The sequence below is a fragment of the Hypanus sabinus genome, chromosome 9 (genome assembly GCF_030144855.1).
Source record: "Hypanus sabinus isolate sHypSab1 chromosome 9, sHypSab1.hap1, whole genome shotgun sequence".
Taxonomy (NCBI): Eukaryota; Metazoa; Chordata; class Chondrichthyes; order Myliobatiformes; family Dasyatidae; genus Hypanus; species Hypanus sabinus.
Window position 1 is genome coordinate 67,569,158 of NC_082714.1, and position 22,576 is coordinate 67,591,733.

The 22,576-nt window shown below is 40.9% G+C and overlaps 1 protein-coding gene across 5 annotated transcripts in view; it reads right to left on the minus strand.

Moving 5' to 3' along the window:
- Positions 1-22,576, minus strand: part of tom1l2 (target of myb1 like 2 membrane trafficking protein) — a 161,787-nt gene that overhangs the window by 78,890 nt on the left and 60,321 nt on the right. For all 5 annotated transcript variants that reach the window (XM_059979849.1, XM_059979848.1, XM_059979846.1 and 2 more), the window contains 5 exons: positions 17,947-18,096; positions 16,538-16,672; positions 10,308-10,466; positions 7,716-7,832; positions 4,083-4,216 (listed from right to left, as the gene is read on the minus strand). In XM_059979849.1, the coding sequence (XP_059835832.1) occupies positions 4,083-4,216; positions 7,716-7,832; positions 10,308-10,466; positions 16,538-16,672; positions 17,947-18,096 (695 nt within the window). The remainder of the gene's footprint in view (positions 1-4,082; positions 4,217-7,715; positions 7,833-10,307; positions 10,467-16,537; positions 16,673-17,946; positions 18,097-22,576) is intronic.

Here is a 22,576-nt window from a genome sequence, read left to right on the forward strand (position 1 = left end):
ACATGCTCTCCATCACTTTAACAACTTTCCATTCCCTTGCCCTGAATGCCTAAAATTATGGACATCCAGTCTATATACATTTCTAGCCCTATTAGGAAAGCCTTCAGGCTTTCTACTTTTTTTTCTGGACAACAGACCTAAGCAGTTCCCCCTCCTTCATCTGTGGAATTTGTACTTGGCCTCATCAATTTCTTCTTCAGTTCCTCCCATGTACTAAGAACCAAACACGTAGCCATGGACACTCACATAGGCCGCAACTACATCTGCCTTTTTGTTAGCAATGTGGAATAGTCCATGTTCTAAAATTATACTGGTAATGATCACCAACTCTTTCTCCACGACATGAATGCTGCTTCCTGCACCTACGATGAGCTCATCAATTTCATCAAGTTTGCTTCTGATTTCCACTCTGCCCTCAAATTTACTTGGCCCAATTCTGACATCTCTCTCCCCTTTCTTGATTTCTCAGTCTCCATCTCCAGAGACATATCTATTGACATCTTTTACAAGCCCACTGTTTCTCACAACATTTATTTTGACTATACCTCCTCCTACCCTGCCATTCCTTTCTCTTAGTTCCTCTGCCACATCTGTTCTCAGGTTGAAGCTTTCTACACCAGAATATCCAATTGTCAGAAAATGGATTTCCCTTTCACCACCACTGATGTTGCCCTCACCCACATCTCATTTTCCTGTAAGTATGCCTTACCCCATCATCCAACTTAACAGAAATAAGATGTTCCTTATCCTCTCCTATCACCTCACAAGCCTCTATATCCAACACTGTTCTCCATTTCCAATGACATCCCCAACACACCCCCTCCCCCTCTCCTGACCTTATGGCCTGTCTATCACCTACCCCAGGATCCCCACCTTCTTCCATTTATCAGATTCTTCTGCAGTCCTTCTTATTCTGGCTTCTGCCCCCTTCCTTTCCCATCCTGATGAAGGATCTCCACTCAAAATGTTGACTCTTTATTTCCCTCCACAGTGTTGAGTTCCTCTAGCATTTAGTGTGTATCGCCAACATACCCACCGCTCTGTGTAGAAGTTCCCCCTCACTTAACTTTAAAATTTCTCCTCTCTAACTTTAAGAGCATATCCTCTGGTGTTTGACATTTCTACCTCAGGGAAATGATTCTGTCTACCCTATCTATGCTTCTCAATTTGAAAACCTCTTCCAACTCCCCCCTCAGGCATGACTCTTATGAAGACCAACCCAAGTTTGTCCAGATTTTCCTTATAGTACATATCCTCTAATCCAGGCAACATCCTGATAACTCACCTCAACACTTTTTCCACAGTCTCCACATTCATCTGGTAATGGAATGACCAGAACTGCACACTATTCTCCAATTGTAGTCTGACTAAATTTTCAGGCACCTGAGCATGTATTTCTTATAGTCAACCATTGAGGAAAAGCATACCAAATGCCTTCTTTACCACTTTATCCACTTACATAACCACTTTCAGTGGACTCCAAAATACCTCTGGAATTCAGTGTTGTTAGGGACAGATATAAACTGTATACCTTCTCCTTTCATTGACCTTAAGTGCCACACCTCACAATTGGCCCAGATTAAATTCCATCTGCCATTTCGCTGCACATTTCTGCAACTGATCTATATCCCTGCATCCTTTAATTTTGTCTTTTATATTCTCCACAACTTCATCAATCAATCAAAATGTGCAGGTCTTGTAGCTTTAGTTTTTGGTCTTGTTTTGTCTGGTGGGATTGGAGCTCCTTTCCAGGGAATGCGCTAAGATGGTAGCGCGATATTAATACGCAGCAGACACTCTGGACTCTGGATTGGGGATTGCCAAACGTTATGTGGATTTTCTGGTGTAGTCTGTTTTGTCATGTGCTTTTGTGATATCATTCTGGAGGAACATTGTCTCATTTTTTAACTACATTGCATTTGTGGTTTCTAAATGACAATAAACTGAATCTGAATCTTAGTGTCATCTGCAAACTTCTTAATCCACCTTTCTACAGTACTATGCAAAAGTCTTGTATTTAGCTAGGATGCATAAGACTTTTGCACAGTATTATTTATTATATCTTTTTAATTTCCAAATAACACATTTAAATTGAATTGACTTTATTACTTACTTCCTTCATATACAGGAGCAAAAATCTTTACAATATGTCTCTGTCTAAATAAGCAATGTGGAATTTATAGTAATTTATAATAAATAGTATATACAACAAGACAGTCAATATAACAGAAATACAATTGCATCAGCGTGAATTAATCAGTCAATGTCCTGGAGTCTGTTGGTCCTGGCTTTTATGCTGCAGTACCATTTCCTGACTAGTAGGAACTTGAACAGCTTGTGGTTGAGGTGACTCTGGTCCCCAATGATCCATCAAGCCCATTTTACACACCCGTCTTTGTAAATGTCCTGAATAGTGGGAAGTTCACATCTACAGATGTGCTGGGCTGTCCACACCACTCTGCAGTCCTGCAGTTAAGGGTGGTACAGTTCCCATACCAGGCAGTGAAGCAGACAGTCAGGATGCTCTCAATTGTGCCCCTGTAGAAAGTTCTTAGGATCTGAGGGCCCATATCAAACTTCTTCAACTGTCTGAGGTGAAAGAAGCACTGTTGTGCACTCTTCACCGCACAGCCGGTACATACAGACCACATGAGATCCTGGGTGATGTGTATGCCAAAGAAATTAAAGCTGTTCACCCTCTCAACCCCAGATCCATTAATATCAATGGGGGTTAGCCTGTTTCCATTCCTCCTGGAGTCCACAACTAGCTCTTTTGTTCTTGCGACATTGAGGGAGAGATTTTTTTTTGACACCACTGTGTCAGGGTGATGACTTCTTCTCTGTATGCTAATACAAACCTAAATACTTCTATTTGTTTCCCAACTATCTTCCTATTTTAACCAATATAGAGTACTGTGCAAAAGTCTTAAGCACCCCCTAGCTATAAATGTGTGCCAAGCCATATGCTCAGTACTGTACATTTTCATTCAAATCACTGACATATAACAACAGCACCAATCCTTGAAGAAAACAGCCTTCCACCTCTACTCCTTGTCTTCTTTTGGGTAATCCATTACGAACTCAAACTTGCAATTTACCCTGGATGCCATGCATCTTTATCTTCTGAATCAACCTAACATGAGTGACCTTACGAAACACATTACAAAAATCCATATGTGCAACATCCTCATCACTTTGTCACCTCATTGAAAAACTTAATCAAGTTAGTAGGATATGACTTGTCCCACATAAACCTATGCTGACTGTCCCTCATCAAGGCCATGGTTTTTGCAAATGCTCATAAATCCTTCCTTTAAGAATTTTCTCCAATAGCTTCCCTACTACTGTCACGAGGTTCACTGGCCTGTAACTACCTGGATTATTCCAATTTCTCTTATTGAACAAAAGCTGCAATGTTTGCTATTCTCCAGTCCACCAGAACCTTGCCTGTTGCTCGTAAGTTCACAAAGATCCTTTGTCAAAGCCTCAACAATCTTCTCACTTGTTTCTTTCAATATTCTGGGATATATTGGAACATTTCTTGTTTAAAGTAAAAATCAATAGTTTTGGAGCAACTCAGCAGATCAGGCAGCACCTATGGAGGCAGAGGGATAGATGATGTTTTACGTCAAGAATCTGCATCAAGACCTATAACCAGCAGCTTGTTTATAGCTCCAAATTCCAGTTTCTGCATTTCTCGTGTTTTTATCTCGTACTTCAACTTGAGCTATCAAGGAATTTCTGATCATCTCTGATTATGTTATTTTGCATTAATAATTCCTGATCATAGATAACCAATCAAGGGAAGTAATATTTTCCTGTTCTACAAACTTAAAATCCTAAGTCTCTACTTATCCCTCTCTGCTATAGAATGAGTAAACCCATAGCTGCTGTTCCTCTTGTAAGTTCGTCTAAAATTCAGAAAGCTCAGCAATTCTAAAGTCTGTAGTTACAAACCACATAATAGAATCAGTTAGTAGTGTTCAAGAACCATGATGAAGAAATGCAAACGTTGATAAAATGACATCATGCTCACCTTCTTACAAATAAGAAAATTCTTTTGTACAAAACTACTCATTCACCTTTCATATCGAAGAAAAACATTATTAAGATCATCATTGACGTGCAAAAGTTCCTTGGTGATCTCTTCATTGGTTACATTGGACAGAAGTTCAACGATTCTTTGTTGCATTGCTCGGCAGGTACGATTTAGTTCCTTGTTCAAAGAACAAAAAATATTGTTTAATATTTCATTGCTACTTGAAGTACAATAAAACATTTTTCTTCTTCAAACAGTATTTCACTAAATGAAGATCATCAATAGGTATGGGGGTAGGAGGAGGGTTTGAAAAGAGTTTTTGCTTTTCCCTTTTCAGTACTACAGCAAGCAGCTGAAGCCCAGATAATGACCACGTACCAAAACACCCTTTCAGGTTGTACGAACTTTATTTTTATTTCTCATGTGCATCATTTTTTGACTTTTCAGTTAACTTGTCAATTCAACAGTTGACCTGTGGTGAATTACAGTGCATCTTTGCACAATGGGGCTAGAGGTCAAGACTGCCTGGACGCAACACTGTGGGATCATGTAGAAGGCTGGATAATGATTCGAAAAGGATTAAAGTAAATTATACAGGTAAAAATCAAGGGTATGAACTTTGCGTAGATGGCACTAATTTTAAAGTGAGTACAAGTATAAACGTTGATTCAAGGACAACATTTTACAGGACTATTTACTTTTTATAGGGACTGTACACAGGTTGTCACAGACTCAAAGAGATGGAAGCAGACCACTCAGCCCACCATGTCCATGCTAACAAATGGGTACTTACCTATATTAATCCCATCTTCCAGTACTTGGTCCATAATCTTCCATGCCTAGGTGAATCAAGTGCTTATCTAGACACCTCTTAAATGCCCTAGTGACTTAGCTTCCATCACTCTGACAGTGCATTCTGGGTTCTTACCACTCTCTTGATGTAAAAGTTCTACTTCAGATCCCCTGTGAATCGCTTACATCTTAACCTGAATCTCTACAGTATTTTGTAGTTTCATTCAGCTCTGATAAGGGAGAAACGTTATCACATTCTAAAGTACCCATGCCTCTCATAACTTGCATCTATCAATTATACAGCAAGCATGAAGAAATCTACAAATGCTGGAAATTCAAACAACACACACAAAATGCTGGTGGAACACAGCAGGCCAGGCAGCATCTATAAGGAGAAGTACTGTCGACGTTTCAGGCCGAGTCTCTTCGTCGGGACTAACTGAAAGGAAAGACAGTAAGAGATTTGAAAGTAGTGGGGGGAGGGGGAAATGCGAAATGATAGGAGAAGACCAGAGGGGGTGGAATGAAGCTAAGAGCTGGAAAGGTGATTGGCGAAAGTGATACAGAGCTGGAGAAGGGAAAGGATCATGGGACGGGAGGCCTCGGGAGAAAGTGGGAGGTGGGGGGAAGCACCAGAGGGAGATGAACAGGCAGAGTGATGGGCAGGGAGAGAGAAAAAACAACTAAATATGCCAGGGATGGGGTAAGAAGGGGAGGAGGGGCAGTAATGGAAATTAGAGAAGTCAATGTTCATGCCATCAGGTTGGAGGATACCCAGCCGGTATATAAGGTGTTGTTCCTCCAACCTGAGTTTGGATTCATTTTGACAGTAGAGGCCATAGATAAACATATCAGAATTGGAATGGGATGTGGAATTAAAATGTGTGGCCACTGGGAGATCCTACTTTTTCTGGCAGACTGAGCATAGGTGTTCAGCGAAACGGTCTCCCAGCCTGCGTCGGGTCTCACCAATATATAAAAGGCCACACCGGGAGCACCGGACACAGTATACCACACCAGCCGACTCACAGGTGAAGCGTCGCCTCACCTGGAAAGACTGTCTGGGGCCCTGAATGGTGGTGAGGGAGGAAGTGTAAGGGCAGGTGTAGCACTTGCTCCGTTTACAAGGATAAGTGCCAGGAGGGAGATCAGTGGGAAGGAATGGGGGGGGGGATGAGTGGACAAGGGAGTCGCGTAGGGAGTGATCCCTGCGGAAAGCAGAGATGCTGGGTAGTGGGATCCCGTTGGAAGTGGCAGAAGTTATGGAGAATTATACGTTGGACCTGGAGGCTGGTGGGGTGGTAGGTGAGGACAAGGGGAACCCTATCCCAAGTGGGGTGGTGGGCCGATGGGGTGAGGGCAGCTGTGCGGGAAATGGGAGAGATGCGTTTGAGAGCAGAGTTGATGGTGGAAGAAGGGAAACCCCTTTGTTTAAAAAAGGAAGACATCTCCTTCGTCCTGGAATGAAAAGCCTCATCCTGAGAGCAGATGCGGCTGAGACAGAGGAATTGTGAGAAGGGGATAGCACTTTTGCAAGAGACGGGGTGGGAAGAGGAATAGTCCAGGTAGCTGTGAGAATCTGTAGGCTTATAGAAGATATCAGTAGATAAGCCATCTCCAGAGATGGAGACAGAAAGATCAAGAAAGGGGAGGGAGGTGTCAGAAATGGACCAAGTAAATTTGAGGGCTGGGTGAAAGTTGGAGGCAAAGTCAACGAAGTCAACGAGCTCAGCGCCAATGCAGTCGTCGATGTAGCAAAGGAAAAGGGGGGACGGATACCCGTATAGACTTGGAACATGGACTGTTCCACAAAGCCAACAAAAAGGCAGGCGTAACTGGGACCCATACAGGGTGTCCTTGGCTACACCATTGGTTTGGAGGAAGTGGGAGGAGCCAAAGGAGAAATTACTGAGAGTAATACTAATTCCGCTAGATGGAGGAGAGTGGTGGTAGAGGGGAATTGGTTAGGTCTGGAATCCAAAAAGAAGCGAAGAGCTTTGAGACCATCTTGGTGGGGGATGGAGGTATATAGGGACTGGACATCCATGGTGAAAATAAGGCGGTGGGGGCCAGGGAACTTAAAATCATTGAAAAAATTATCTATCAATCATATCCCCTCTTAACCTCCTCTGTTCCAGGGAAAACAAACCTAGCCTCTCAAGCCTTTACTCATATTTAAAATGCTCCCAAACAACATCCTGGTGAATTTCATGTGCACCTTCCCTAGTATCATCACATCCTTCCTATGGTGTGGTGACCAAAACTGCATGTAGTACTCCAGCTGAGGTCTGACCAATGTTTTACATTTTCTTTCCAATAACTCCCCTACTATTAATGTGAGGCTCACAGGGTCTGTAATTATTAGATTTTACCCCATTGCCCTTCTTGATAAATGGGAGCATATTTACCATCCTCCAGTTATCTGGCACTTCACTTTGACCAAAGATCTAAAAATCTCAGACAGAACCAATAATCTCTTCCCTTGCCCTCCACGGCAACCCAGGATAATCTCATCTAGTTACAGAGAGAAAAATGCTGGTCCATTCAAATAACCTCAATCACATGTTCATATATGATCAGTTGCAGTGAATAGTTGGCAGGTACTCCTGATAAGTTTCAAACAATTGAGATTATGTCTGAACTTGAAAACTTGGAAACTGAAACATTCTTAAAAGTTATAAGTATTTGGGGTTCCCAGCCCTTTTTATGTCATGGAACCCTACATTAACCAATGGGTCAGTAGACCCCAGGTTGGGAACCCATTGTTTAGACAATTTGGCCTGGAGATGAATAAAAATGGTTGTAAACTTTAAAGAAAAAGACCATACCTGTACACTGTACCATAGTGAAGTAAATGCAACTAACAAAATTTTAGTAATCTCACCTGAAGCAACTCCAAGTCCGATTGATTTTCCTCCCCAGGAACTGTTTCAGTCAACATCTCAGACATTACTTTTGTATTTCCACGGACGACATCCAACTCGCTGCGTAACCTGGCAAGCTGCCATACATAAATTCAATTTAAAACTGAAAGCAAACTCTTAGATTAGCTCAATGCAGCAAACACTGCAATGCAGAAATAGACTCACACTCAAATTGAAAACACCATGAGAATATAGAACGCAGGCAGTACAGCACAGCCTCTTCAGCCCATGATGTTGTGCTGACCATTAAACCAATTTCAACATCTATCTAACCCATCCATCCCATACAGCCTCCATTTTTCTTTTATCCTTGTGCATATCTAAGGGTCTCTTCAATGTTCCTAATATACCTGCCTGTACCACCACCGCTGACGATGCATTCCATGCACTTTAAATATATGTATTTTAAGACTTAAAGATCTGTGTGAAACACCTACCTCTGGCATTCCCCGTATTACTTTCCTCCAATCACCTTAAAATTATGCCCCTTTGTATTAGCTATTTTTACCCTGGAAAAAGTCTCTGGCAATCCACTTCATCTATGCCTCTTATCACCTTGTACACTTCTACCAAGTCACCTCTCATCCTCCTCCTCTCTAAAGAGAAAAGCTCTAACTCACTCAGCCTTTCCTCCTAATCCAGGCAGCATTCTGGTAAATCTCCTCTACACTCTCTCTGAAGGTTCCAAAGCTTCCACATTCTTCCTATGAGGTGACCAGAACCAAACACAATACTAGTGTGGTCTAACCAGAGTTTTATGGAGCTGTGGCTTTTGAATTCAGTCTTCCGACTAATGATGGCCTACACACCATACACCTTCTTAACCACCCTATCAACTTGAAAAACAACTCTGAGGGCTCTATGAACATGGACCCCAAAATCCCACTGTTTCTCCATACTGCTAAGAATCCTGTCATTAACCTTGTACTGTCTTCAAGATTGAGTTTCCAAACTTTTATCACTTCACACTTCTCTGGATTGGACTCCATCTTGCACTTTTCAGCCCAGCTTTGCGTTTTATCAATGTCCTATCGTAACCTACGACAACCTTCTACACTATGAACCTTTGAGTCATCTGCAAATTTACTAACCCACCCTTCCATTTCCTCACCTAAGTCATGTATAAAAATTATAAAGATTAGGGGTCCCAAAATAGATCCCTGTGGAACATCACTAGTCACAAACCTCTAGGCAGAATATGCTTCATCTACTACCACACTCTGCCTTCTGTGGGCAAGCCAATTACAAATTCACGCAGTCAAGTTTCCCTGGATCCCATGCTTCCTGACTTTCTAAATGAGCCTACCATGGGGAACCTTCTTAAACACTTTTCATACAAGCAACACATACAAAATGCTGAAGGAACTCAGCAGACCAAGAAGCATCCATGGAAAAGAGTACAGTTGATGTTTTGGGCTGAGACCCTTCAGCAGGACTGGAGAAAAAGTTGAAGTCAGTATAAGGTGGGGGAGGGGAGGAAGAAACACAAAATGATAGATAAAATGGGGGGGGGGGGTGGCTGAGTGATGTAAAGAGCTGAGAAGTTGGTGAAAGAGATACAGGGCTGGAGAAGGGGAATCTGATAGGAGAGGACAGAAGGCCATGGAAGAAAGGAAAAGGGCGAGGAGCACCAGAGAGGGAGGTGATGATCAAGGTAAGGAGATAAGGTGAGAGGGAAATGGGAATGGGGAATAGTGAAGGGGGGTTGAATTATTGGAAGTTCAAGAAATCAATGTTCATGTTATCACATTGGAGGCTACATAGATAGAATATAATGTGTTGCTGCTCAGACTTGATGACATGAATATCTCAAATTTCCAGTAATCCACTCTCATTCCCCATTCCCATTTCTCTCCCTCACCTTATCTCTTTACCTGCCCATTACCTTCCTCTGGTGCTCCTTCCCTTTTCCTTTCTTCCATGGCCTCCTGTTGTCTCCTATCAGGTTCCCCCTTCTCCAGCCCTATATCTCTTTCACCAATCAATTTCACCTTTACTTCACCTGCCCACCGCTCCTGGTTTCATCTATCATCTTGCATTTCTTCCTCCCCCGTCCCACCCATCTTCTAACTCTGACTCCACATCGTTTTTTTCTTCAGTCCTGATAAAGGGTCTTTGCCTGAAAAGTCAACTGCACTCTTTTCCGTAGATGCTGCCTGGCCTGCTGAATTCCTCTAGCATTTTGTGTGTGTTGCTTGGACTTCCAGCATCTGCAGATTTTCTCTTGTTTGTGATTGGCCTTAGCACATCCACTGCTCTAGCTTCATCAGTATGTTTGTTTGGTCACTTCCTCACCAAAACAACCCATTCCACCACACTATTCATATCCATTTTTTTGGCAAGGCATCTTAAGATAGACACAATAGGTTCAGAATCACACTTGTAGTTAGCCATAAAATGAACAAGAATTGATACAAAGTATTCCATTATTTATTCCTTGAAGCGCAATCACCACAGGTAAAAGGTAGGTTAAGCCCCTGTATCCAATTGGTGCCCAAGATACCATGTAAAATTATTGTTAACCATAAAAACATTTACACAGATTTTCATACCTGCTCAACATTTGCAGTGATAGGTCTAGATGAAAGGCTTTGAGGAACTGAATAGCCAGTCAGGGTGTTTGGTGCCAATAGAAATTTTTTTGTGGAACTGGTTTTCTGCAAGGATTGAGGTACTGGTTTGTTCATTGCAGGATCAACCTCAGGAACACACTACAACAGAAAAACACTCAGTATAATATGTGACGATGCTTAGAGGTTACTAGCTCCTATTTTTGCATAAACATTTTGTAAGTTCTAACAACTGGATAGCAGTGAAAGGACCAACAAAAGGGAAAAGCATAATTGACATCCTGACGAATTATCTGCTGCAATTGCATTGATCAAGAACCACAATGATTAGATTAACCCCCTGCCTTCACAATGATGATGCCCTCCATGGTGTGGCAATACCAAGCTAAGTGAGATAGATTCAGAGTAGATCTAACTGAGACAGAACATGGAAACAGGATATTCAGACAACCACATTCACCCAGTCCATCCATATTAATTCCACCTTCCAGAACTTGGCCCCTAGCTTTCTGTGCCTAGGGCAGAGGTCGGCAACCTGCGGCTCCAGAGCCACATGCGGCTCTTTGATCTCTGTGATGCGGCTCCCCGTGGTTTGTTAGCTTTTGAAATGTAATTCGAAATTTGAAGATTATGGTGATCTTGTACAATATGAAAACTTTGCGGAGACACCGTTTCCTGGCACATCCGAACCGGCTCACAATTAGCTACCGTTCCGACTAAGGGAGATAGCCTACGGGGGTTTGTGAGTACATGTCTTTTGGAGCATCCGCGCCCACGGGGACGGGTTGAGGGAGGCTTTAAAGCAAGGCTGTTTAGTTCGAATAAAGTTTCCTTTGACTGCAGTGTCTTTATTTTAGCGCTGCGTGTAGCGCTACACCGCTACAACGTGTTTTTATCGCTATTAATATACATCACCACTGCCAATGCCTGACACCCGCCAGTGCGCGATTTCTTTTAATTCTTCGATCCAAGGTAGGCTACCTACGGAGTAACCTTCAACCCAACGTCTTTTTTTCGGAGTTCAAAATGTTTTTGTTGCATGCAGAAATGTAATTTCGTTTTCTCTGCAGGAGTTCATCAATTTCATAAATGCAACACATTATAGTTTGTTTATACATAGCATAAAGGCAAAAAAAACCCCGTTGTATGCAGTGTTATTTCATTTTGTGGCTCCCAGTGTTTTCTTTTCTGTGGGAAATGGGTCCATATTGGCTCTTTCAGTGGTAAACGTTGCCGACCCCTGGCCTAGGGGATTTAAATGCTCATCTAGAAACGTTTCAGAGACATGGTCATGGGCACTGCTTCCAGCACTCTCAAAGCAGTGCATTCTAGATAAAATATGTTCCATTCACTAGGTGAAAAAGGTTTCCATTCCAGATCCCCTCTAGATCTCTTATCCTTCACCTTCAATCTGCCATTCCTCAGCCCCTGTCATGAACACAATAACATCACTTTTAGCCAAAACTATGCTCCACACTGTCAAAAACTCCACCAGTTTTAGACACAAGGGATTCTGCAGGTATTTGAAATATTGAGCAACACACACGAAATGCTAGAGGAATTCAGCAGGTCAGGTAGCATTGACGGAAAGAAATAAATAGTGGTCATTTCAGGCTGAGATTCCTGATAAAGGGTCTCGGACTGAAATGTCATTTGATTTTTTCTCTTCATAGATGCCGCCTGACCTGCGGAGTTCCTCCAGCACTTTGCTAGTGTTGCTCCACCAGTCTTAGAGTCCTCTATGAACCTCCTAATCATGCCTCTTACATCTACAACCAAATCATTCACACAAATTACAACTAGCAAGAGTCCCAATTCTTAAGGAACACCACTGGCCATAAGATCCACACACACAAAAAAAAACTCCACCATTGTTTAACAAACTTTCTCAAAAACTTCAATTAAATTGGTCAGTCAAGATTTGTCCTAGACAAAGCTATGCTAGTCATCCCTAATAAACCCTTGCTTTCCCAAGTGATTATTAATCCTGACCCTCAAAATGTTTTCCAATAGTTTTTGCTCTATTGATGTTGGGCTCAAAAGCAGTCATAGGCTTTTCCCTGCTGTCCTTCTGGAAAAGATTAATCAAATCTGCTGATTTCAAGTCATATGATACCTCATTTAAGGCCTGCAAAGGGTTAACTTGTAAATAGCAACACATAATTTCACATGTATGAGGCACTGCAAAACTGTGACCTCACTTCTCTTACAATCAAACCAATGTATTGATGAGTGTAGAACATGCAGAGCAACACTAGAATGATCTAGTTCAGCTTCCTGCCAAGATCCCCATCAAATAAGCCAGTCTTCAGATGGTTAAGTTCATTCTATATAACATCAAGAAATGGCTGAACACCCTGGACACACCAAACACAACAGAGGCAACATCATGCAACAGACACAAAATGCTGGAGAAACTCAGCAGGCCAGATAGCATCTTTGGAACAGAGCAACATCATCACTGTATTGATGAAGACATACTCCAGAACTGGACATCTAGCAAGTACAATTAAAAGAGTGGCATTTCTTTGGCATGTGGAATGCTTTTCAGCTTGTCATTAACAAGTAGACATGAGGTTTCACCAAGACTTCTTTGCAGTATTAAGCAAAAAAAAACTGAGTGTCTTAACATTAAAGAAATATTTGATTAAATTTGGCTTCATATGTATAAAAATGGTTTTGGATACACAGCAATCTTCCCAACACATCTGCACGTTCCCTCAACTCCTGGAGGTGGTATTACTTTGGCACAACCATCTTTAGTTGCTTCACCAAGAACCACACCCACCTCCATTATAAGATCAGGGATTCTTTCAAAAAGATTAAACTTGCAACCTCATTAAAAAAAAGTGTTATTGGCTGAACTTCATAACAAGGAGCAGCACGTGTATAGCACTGACCATCTAACAGGAGAGTTTACGCACGCTATTCTTGATGTTCAGCAGTACTCTACTAAACCCTGAAAATTAGGGTTGCTAATATTATGACACAAGAATAAGGGGCAGTTGTTGCAGGGTTTTCCCCCAGTTGTTTTTCTGTACCATGAAACAGATTTTCCAAGCTTACCAGATATTACCTCTATAGCTAACACTATTTATAACCTTTTCTAACTGGAAAGCTGCAGGTGCCTATCTGTAGTTCTTCACTCTTCTCCTAACACAACCTAAGTCAGAGATCTTCTCACATCAATGAGCTCTCCAAAGTCTGAAAGTCAGCAGGGTCTCCTGGCTACCAGTACAGATAACAAACACAAAGTCCTGCTGAAAATTCTTGACCCAAAACGTCAACTGTACTCTTTTCCATTAATGCCACCTGGCCTGCTGAGTTTCTCCAGCATTTTGTGTGTTGCTTGGATTTCCAACATCTGCAGATTTTCTCGTTTGTGACTGCAGTACAGATGTCTTATGAATGGTAGAGGTATGCCTGTGTCTTTTAAGATGAAAGCAAAATAGTAGTTTCATCATTACCCTCCTGGTTTCCAAACTTATGCAGTCTTTGCCTCAAAGTTTGGTGGCACATGAGGTCCTGACCCCTAACTTCTGGAGTGAATTAAGATAAAGTAAGCTATATTAGTAAATGATACAAATATGATAACCAAAAATCTTAAGGTGCAGGCTTGCCTTTTAGGAAGCACTTCACGTTAACAAGGCTTTATTAGCAATGACAAAAACAAAATGATTAAGAAACCAGAGCGGTGGTTTGCAACCATAGACCAGTTCCATAGAAATGTTAGTCACCACAGTATGGATATTCTACATTTGAAGTAAGTAGTAAAGTCTACCTCACATTCCTAGGACCACCTTACAGCTTCTCTCTTAGCTAAACAAGAAATCTGTCCTACTATTTCAAAACATACAGGGTGGTCAAATTGTGTTGTGAATCTTGGAAAACTCCATACAATGGGAGACTAGTGGACCAACCAACATCCACCTCTTGAAAGTTGAGATGGACTGTGAAAGGATTAGTGACAGTATGTTGTAGGAGGACACTTTCCAAGGAATAACTGGATCTGCCACACAAATATTACACAAATAGACACACGTCAGAAGCTTGTATACTCCTGATTCGTCAAACCTCTTACAAGGCACAAAATGGAGCATGCTTCCCTTGTGTAACTGAGTGTGATTCCATCAATGCTCACTCAGCACTAACCAAAACAAAGCAATCTATTTAAACCATTCATAAACCAAAATATTTAATTCCTGGGACACTGTATACCTTGGATACAGCTGCAGTTTCTTGTTATAAACTACTTTGAAAGCACATTTTCAAATCCTCACACCCCGGGCATTCAGCACATGGGGCCCACCATCTGTATATTAGTCGTCAAATCACACTTCATCATAACTTGCAAATATATTGCCTTACTTCTTTGGTCTAAATTTGTACAATCCATAGCCAACACCACCAATGGAATATTTTCACCAGAAAGACTGGAGCAGTTCAAGATGGCAACTAACCAACTGGTTCATCCAGTTCAATCACTTGAGCAACGATAACATAAATTTCAAAATAAAGGACCAAATTTACTAAACATATTTAACATAAATATAGTGATGTATATGTGGAAGGTAAACACCCAGTTAAATTTCTCTCACATGAATAAAGGGTTGTCAGCTGTGGTATTCCGTTTGGCCCAATGATGAGGGATGCGGTTCATGCAGTTACATATAAGACACTGGTGAAACTATACTTGGAATATCATGTACAGATTTGGTCACCCTGTTATAGGAAACACATTGTAGAGCTGGAGAGTCCTTATAGAGAGATTTTCGAGGATGCTGCTTCAACTAGAGGGCTTGTGTTGTAGGTACAGTAGGCCATGCTGGATCTTTGTTCCCTGGACCACAAAGAAAATGAGGGACATGGATAAGGTGGGAGGTCATGATCTTTTCCCTAGGGTTAGGAGTCCAAATCTAGGGGACAAAGATACAACATAACAGAGGAGAGATTTAAAAAAGACCTGAAAGTTAACTTCTTTACAAAGAGTGTAATGAGTACTGTACCAGGATTGAGATGACAGAGGAAATGGCTGAGGCAGGTACAATTGCAACATTAAAGAGGCATTTGGATAACCTTTTAATGGAGGGGAGAGGTTTCAAGGGTTATAAAACCATAAAATATAGGAGCAGAATTAGGCCATTTGGCCCATTAAGCCTGCTCCGCCATTTTATCATAGCTAATCCAATTTTCCTCTCAGCCCCAATCTTCTGCCTTCTTCCCATACCCCTTCATGCCTTGACCAATCAAGAATCTGTAAACCTCTGTCTTAAATGTACATAAAGTCTTGGCCTCCACAACTGGCTGTGGCAAAAAATTCCAGATTCACCACTCTCCAGCTAAAGAAATTCCTCCTCGTTTCTGTTCTAAAAGGACAACCCTCTATTCTGAGGCTGTCTTCTGATCTTAGACTCTCCCACCATAGGAAGCATCCTCTCTACATCCAGTCTAACAAGGCCTTTCACCATTCAATGGGTTTCAATGAGGTCACCCCTCATTCTTCTGAATTCGAGTGAATACAGGCCCAGGTCCATTAAATGCTCTTCGTGTGACAAGCCATTCAATCTTGGAATAATTTTTGTGAACTTCCTTTGAACTCTCCCAGCTTCAGCACATCCTTTCTAAGACAAAAGGGCCAAACCTAGTGAATGTGGGCAATTAGGACTAGCAGAGATGCTGTGGTCAGCATAGACCAGTTGAGCCCCTTTTCCATGCAGTATTACTCCATGACTCAAGAGAAACTAAATGCAGTTTGGACAAGTGATGAAAACTTCTGTTCCAATTGCCTGAGCTTGACCCTGAGCTTCCAGATTCCTGCAATTTAATTTTACATTTCACTTTGATCTCTATTTCCTTCATGTTCTAACAAAGTTCAAAGCAAGCTTGTTTTCATTGATGATTTCAACTATTTCACATAATTCACATAATCAGTATTTCCACTAATTGTATTTTTCCCCATTTTACATCACCTCCAACTTGGCTCATCCCTTTACCTCTCTCTTTGGGTTGTCACCTAATCACTGCTGCCCTCAATCCCAAAAAGGACCTGCCCATTCTCTGCATCATAGAACCTACTATATTTTAACATTTCCCAAAGCTGGTTGTTGATTTATATAGTTCCAGCACTTTAAGCTGCATATTTAACTTCAACAAATGATTTAATCACCTTCAGAAGTGCAAAACACAAACAAGTCAATGGAAGTCACACTTACTCTTCCTGGTGTGTGTATTGGAGACAGTGCATCTAGGTCTGCCATTGGAAACTCCATTCCTTTTCTCTTTAGTTCTTCATAAATATGAACTACACCAGTCAGATCTGGACTGCTTCTGAAAGCATCGGCCCATGCCTGGAAATAAAGCCATCAAATAATACAACAGGATCTTGGTAATATACATGGAAGGCTTATGAAAGACACTGCACATCATCATATAATGATTTTTCATAGTTTCTGCTGTTTTAAGTAGCCATGTACAAACAGCAGGACAGGCACAGCCCTGTATCATCAGGTCCAGGCGCAGACTTCACAGTTAACGCTTTCTACATTTAAAGCCTTAGTGTTCAAAAACTAAAAACTAGCTAAGCAGTTAGCATTGTGACCAACATCAAGTTTTAGGTATTACTCATTTTGGACAGAGCAACATGCTTACCTTACCTGTCTAATACCTACATAGAGAAATGGATTGCCTCTGCACATGCACACAATTGGGAAATTAGACGAGAAGATAATCAGTTCTGAATGCAAGATCTTTGAGAAATTACATACCCATATACTTATTAACCTTGTACCTAGCTGTTGAATTGTCACTTTGACCATTCACAATATTCACTGCACTCTGAAAAGTCAAATTAATAAGCTCACTGAATAATGAGCCATGTTTAAACCATGCTCTATATGTGGTTGTATTTGCAAATCACAAATGATATCAGTTCTGCTGATGAGGTTTTATCCCTCCACATCAATTAGTCCCACCACCCCAAGAGCGACAGTGAAGATTACGCACAAAGTTCATTAGTCTTGATCGATAGCACTCTGCTTGGTATCTGAAGTTGACAGCGAGAGAAAACCAAATTTATCTTCATGCTGTTTATGTTTACTATAATTTGCTGAAGCTTTAATACTAGGAGTGCCCAGTCATATGGACTAGGAAGACCTTTTTAATGTTGGGATGAAAGTGGTGCTATGCCAGCATATGAAAGGTGCTGGACTTCAGTAGTCATGTCAATCTAACAGAATATTTATTTGGCATAACATTCAAAATTCCACTGTCCATACAAAACCCACAAGAAGACTGAAGCTCAATATAACCAGAAAATGAGGCTTGCTTTTTCATTAGTTAAAAGATGCTTTCCTTCATCCTCTCCCTTATACCCGGACAATAACTAGATAACACCACTTTTTTTTAAGAAACAGAGCTGTCTCCATCCTTTGCAATGGCAGGAGTTTGCAGAGGAAATGCCTATTTATTGTGCAAAAACCCTTGGGCTGTAGGCTAAATTTGACCCAATTGCTACTGTTCATGTCTCAAACACAAAATGTGACATTTTGAAACTGAAGACATCTGAAAACTTTAGAAGATATTTATAAAATTAAGCAGCAAAAGCTAAAAGAAATACACACACCTGTATCAGTCCAAGCACTTTATCCTGTACAATAGCCGGTGGGTTATTCTTGGGTAAGACAATTTTGACCAGAATGCCATCGATGAAGTCACGATTAGCTACCAGGACATGAAAACGATGACCACAGTTCTTAACACAAGTCTCCAAAATCTAGTTATGAAAATAAGACAAATTACTTTTTTTGTTGATTTAAGATGAGGTAAAACATTTCTCTTTCATTTACACTATACGACATGAAGTATTTTATACTTTGCTTCCAAAATGTTTGTGGGAGAATTGGTTAAATTAATACTAAAACACAAACAGAAAGTGTTGGAGATATTCAGCAGTTGAAGCAGCCAGGGAGAAGGACAGGGAATATGTTAACACTTCAAGCCAAATACCTTCCATCTAAACCAGAAGTATGAACATGTGTGCTAAAATTGGCGAGAACAAAAGTAATGTCTATGATAGCATGAAAACTGGGATTATCTAGTTAAAGCAAATTTTGTTGAAGGCATCTAAGAGATGATGTGAAAGCTTATTGATCACAACTGATGTGTCAGGACCAGCATAAATGAGGAAGATTAATGAAATCAACAGAAAAATTGCTAGAACTGTGAAATATATTTCACAGAATTGGCTTAATACTGGAGGAGGTCATTCTTCCACTGTCAATACTGGTGCCACATAAGAACAATCCTGCATTATTGTTCTATGTTGAACTACAACAATCTTTCTTTTCAGATGTTTTCAACACTAACTGAATTTGCCTTCAATACCACTCCAACAGCGCACTGCAAACTTGAGGTATTCTCTGTATACAATATTTTTCTTCCTGACGTTTTACGTTCTTTTGCCAATCACCTCATTCTACATTCACTAGCTCTTAATTCTTCCACCCATGAGAATAACTTTCTTTGGAGAAATTGTTTTTGGAAACGTTCAGTAAATTTCTTCTGCACCCTCTAAAGCTTTTACATTTTTCCTAACATGTGACATCTAGAACTGGACAAGATACCCCAAATGTGGCTACACCATTGTTTTATAAAGGTACATTGTGCTTTTGATGCTCTTGTATTCTGTGCATCTATTTATAAAGCCCAGGAAGCTATACTCCACTTTTAAGTGCATATCATCCCACTGACATGAAAAGGTGAGAGGAGCGAGGCAGGGGCTATCAGGTGATAGGTAAAATTGGGGGGAGGAGGAGAATAAGAGACAGGTGAAACCAAATGGCAGAGGGGTGGAGTTGAGATACTGCTGGTGGGTGACAAATAAAGAGGAAGGGAGGGAGAAAGGGAGAGAGAGGTGGGGAGGGAAGATAGAGACGGAGGCTGGATGGTGATATGTCTGGACAAGAGACTGCAGATTCTGGAATCTGATAAGTAAGGAAAGTGATGTGGAACCAGATACGGTAGGAGGATGGGCAGATGTAACTAGTTGGAGGAGGGGACGGAAAACCTTGTAGGTCATGTGTGTGGGGTGATACATAGGCAAACCAGTGAGAGAGGGCATCTTGGTTATGGATTGATACTGCAGCCAGAAGTGTTCCTCCTCTTATGGTCGCAGCGGAAAGTGTTTTGGAGGGGTGGGTGGAGAAGGATGAGACAACCATGTAGTCACTGAAAGCAAAGATGGGTTGGCGAGGGGAGGCATAACTGGTGGTGGGATCGTATCACAGTTGGCAGTAATGGTGAAGGCTGATGCACTGAATGCAGAAGCTAAAACCGGGGGAACTCTTAACTCTGTCTACGAGAGCTGAGGGGAAATATCTGAGAGCAAAAGTCTAGGAAAACTAGTGAAGACTCCATCAGCCGCGGTAGAGGAAAAGTCACATTTCCTGAAAAAGGACACTTCAGATTACCGAGAACAGAATACTAATCTTGAGAAAAGATGCAGTTGAAACAAATAAACTGAGAAAAGTGATGTCATCATTTATGAAATTGGGTGGGAAGGAGTGTAGTTGAAGTACTGTAGCTGTAGAAGTGATTTTGTAATAAATGTCAATACACAGTTTGTCTTATGAGATGGAGACATAGAAATTCAGAAATGGGAGAGTGGTGTTGAAAATAGTCCAAGTGTATTTCAGAGTGGGGTGGAAGTTAGTTGCAAAGATAATATTGACAACTTCCACATAAGTTCAGGAAACAACACCAATGCAATTATTGATGTAACAGAGTAACAGAAAGAGTTGCAGAGTTAGGTTTGGAACAAGGACTGTTCCAATGAAAAGACTGGCATGATTATGTACCATATTAGTGCCCCTTTCGACTATAGATTTGTGAAGGAATTGGATCTAAACCAGATGATGCAATTTAGAATACATTTGCTTTCTCTTCTTTAAAAATCTGTCAAATCTGCAAAAATCACACGTCTTTTGCTGTTTCCTGCTGACCGACAGGTTGTTAGAGGGATACAGATGCTGGTAGTTTACCACAGAAAACCCTAAGGAACTTAAAAGGATTATGTAGGTTGGTGAATTGTGGAAACCCTTCTTTGATGTCAATCCAGAGGTGCAAATCAGCAAAGGCAAACACTGATCTTGCTCTTAAACCACAGGGATATTCAGAAAGCAAGAAACACATGCCCATTTATCAATCCTTGTTCCTGGCCTCTGCATCCTTCAACGTCATCTTTAGATCCAGCCTGTTCCACTGGAGCAGGGCAAAATTTTGTTTCTACCAAGAGGAATGCAGAGCAAGCTAAGTGACAAGCTAAAGTAAAGGAGATGAATTAGTAGATTCTAAGCTGCCTGATATAGTAATGATCTCCAATTTCTTGGGATGCTAATCTACTTAATCTCAATTTCAACGATGTAGGCATCACAGACTTTAAAATTTCATTTTCTTTCTCAGAGATTTTTGGATAACAGTTGGGAGAATCTGAACCAACTGTTGATTCTAGGCAGGTTGTCAAATTCGGCTTCTTCCTCTAAGTCAAGTAAAAGTTGAGGAAGCAACTACTGTCAGAGATGTTACATGTGGTTTTTATCAGCCCAGAACTATTGGAAGTATGCAGCAGTATGTCTCTAGCTAACATCAGCTTTGTCTACAGTATAAGCAGAAGTGGTGGGGAAGGGGGAGAGATGAATTGAGAAATTGGCAACCCTATTACATATGTTTTTCAAGTTCTGCATAAAGTTCTCCGGGGGTCTTGAACTGCTCAGAATACAAATCGTCCAAATGCAAATCACTTACCCAATTATCTTTGATAAGGTGGCCTTTGACCTAATATCACATCATGGTATAGGCTCCAAATTGATTGATGAGAGAATATGTAATTAGTTATGAGTGATCCACAGTACATGTCAATTTTTGAGGGGAAAAATCTTTTCCAATCCAGTCTGGCATTCTCTACTTTGTTTTGTTAGTGTGCTGTATTGAGCCATTAGCTGAGACCATCAGGAAGAACGTGGACATTGGAGGTGGTGATGATTGCAGGTACTCAGACCAAAGCATCTTTGTACTTTGGATGACAGCACTGTCTTCTGCTCAGGTTCTGGTTGCGTATTGGTGACCAGTTTAAACAGGTTAAATGGGCTAAAGTCAATCAAAACAAGACAATATTCATTTGTGTTTTTGTAGTGCTCCACCCAAAGCATTACTACAGGTATTGCACCATTTCTCATCTACTAATATCTCTGGACATCAAAGATTTTGTTTCCTGAATAGTTTTGGGTGTATCTTATGGAGATTGAAATGTTGACTAAGAAAATTGCCATGAAATTTCTCTATCATTATGGAAATTGTCTATATTTGTTATTTCAATTCATAATTCAAGGCAATTAAAATGTTGCCCACATGTAAGCTAAAAAGTTTTCTATCTTGTCCATGCCTTGGCAGGGTGGATGTTGCATGGCAGGACAGGTTTTAGAAAGGCTATAAAATCATCATACACACACCGTTCTATGCATCGTGTATACATGTATATTAGTTTGTGATCACGCTGATGCTCAGAGCATATTGTGTGTACTCATTATAATAAAGTAATTGTATTTTCAGGAGTATTTGGGATAGCAAAACATTTCGCCAGTGTTGCAACAGCTGCAATACACATATTTGTGATGAGTATATGCTTAAATCTCAAAGATGGAGCATTGCTATGAGCCTATGAGCTCTGCCTTGGGTGTAAAATTGGTGACCAAGACAAAGCCGAGACTCCTCACAGTTGTTGCACAATATGCACTGTCAATCTTAGAGCTTGGCTCAGAAATACTCAGAAGTCAATGCCGTTCACTGTCCTGATGATATGGTGAGAGCAAAAGGATCATGTGACAAACTGCTACTTCTATCTGACCAGTGTGTCTGGTTTTTCTGCTAAAAACAAGAAATATATTGAATACCCCAATCTCCCTTCAGCCATGAAACCTGTGCACATGATGATAATCTTCCAGTACCAAAGCCACCAAAGACATGGAGTCTAGAGAAGGCAGGCAAAGATGCCATGATGCACAAGCCCAGGAATGGAAAACCATACTGATACTGATATTGAACCCTTTATATTAAGTGAGCTTCATCTGATAACTCTGTCTGAGTTAAATAACCTTGGTCAGAGACATGGGTTTGTCAAAGGCAGAAGTAGAATTACTGAATTCAAGTCTGCAAGGATGGAATCTGCTGTCACCAAGCACAAAAATTTCCATGAAGGA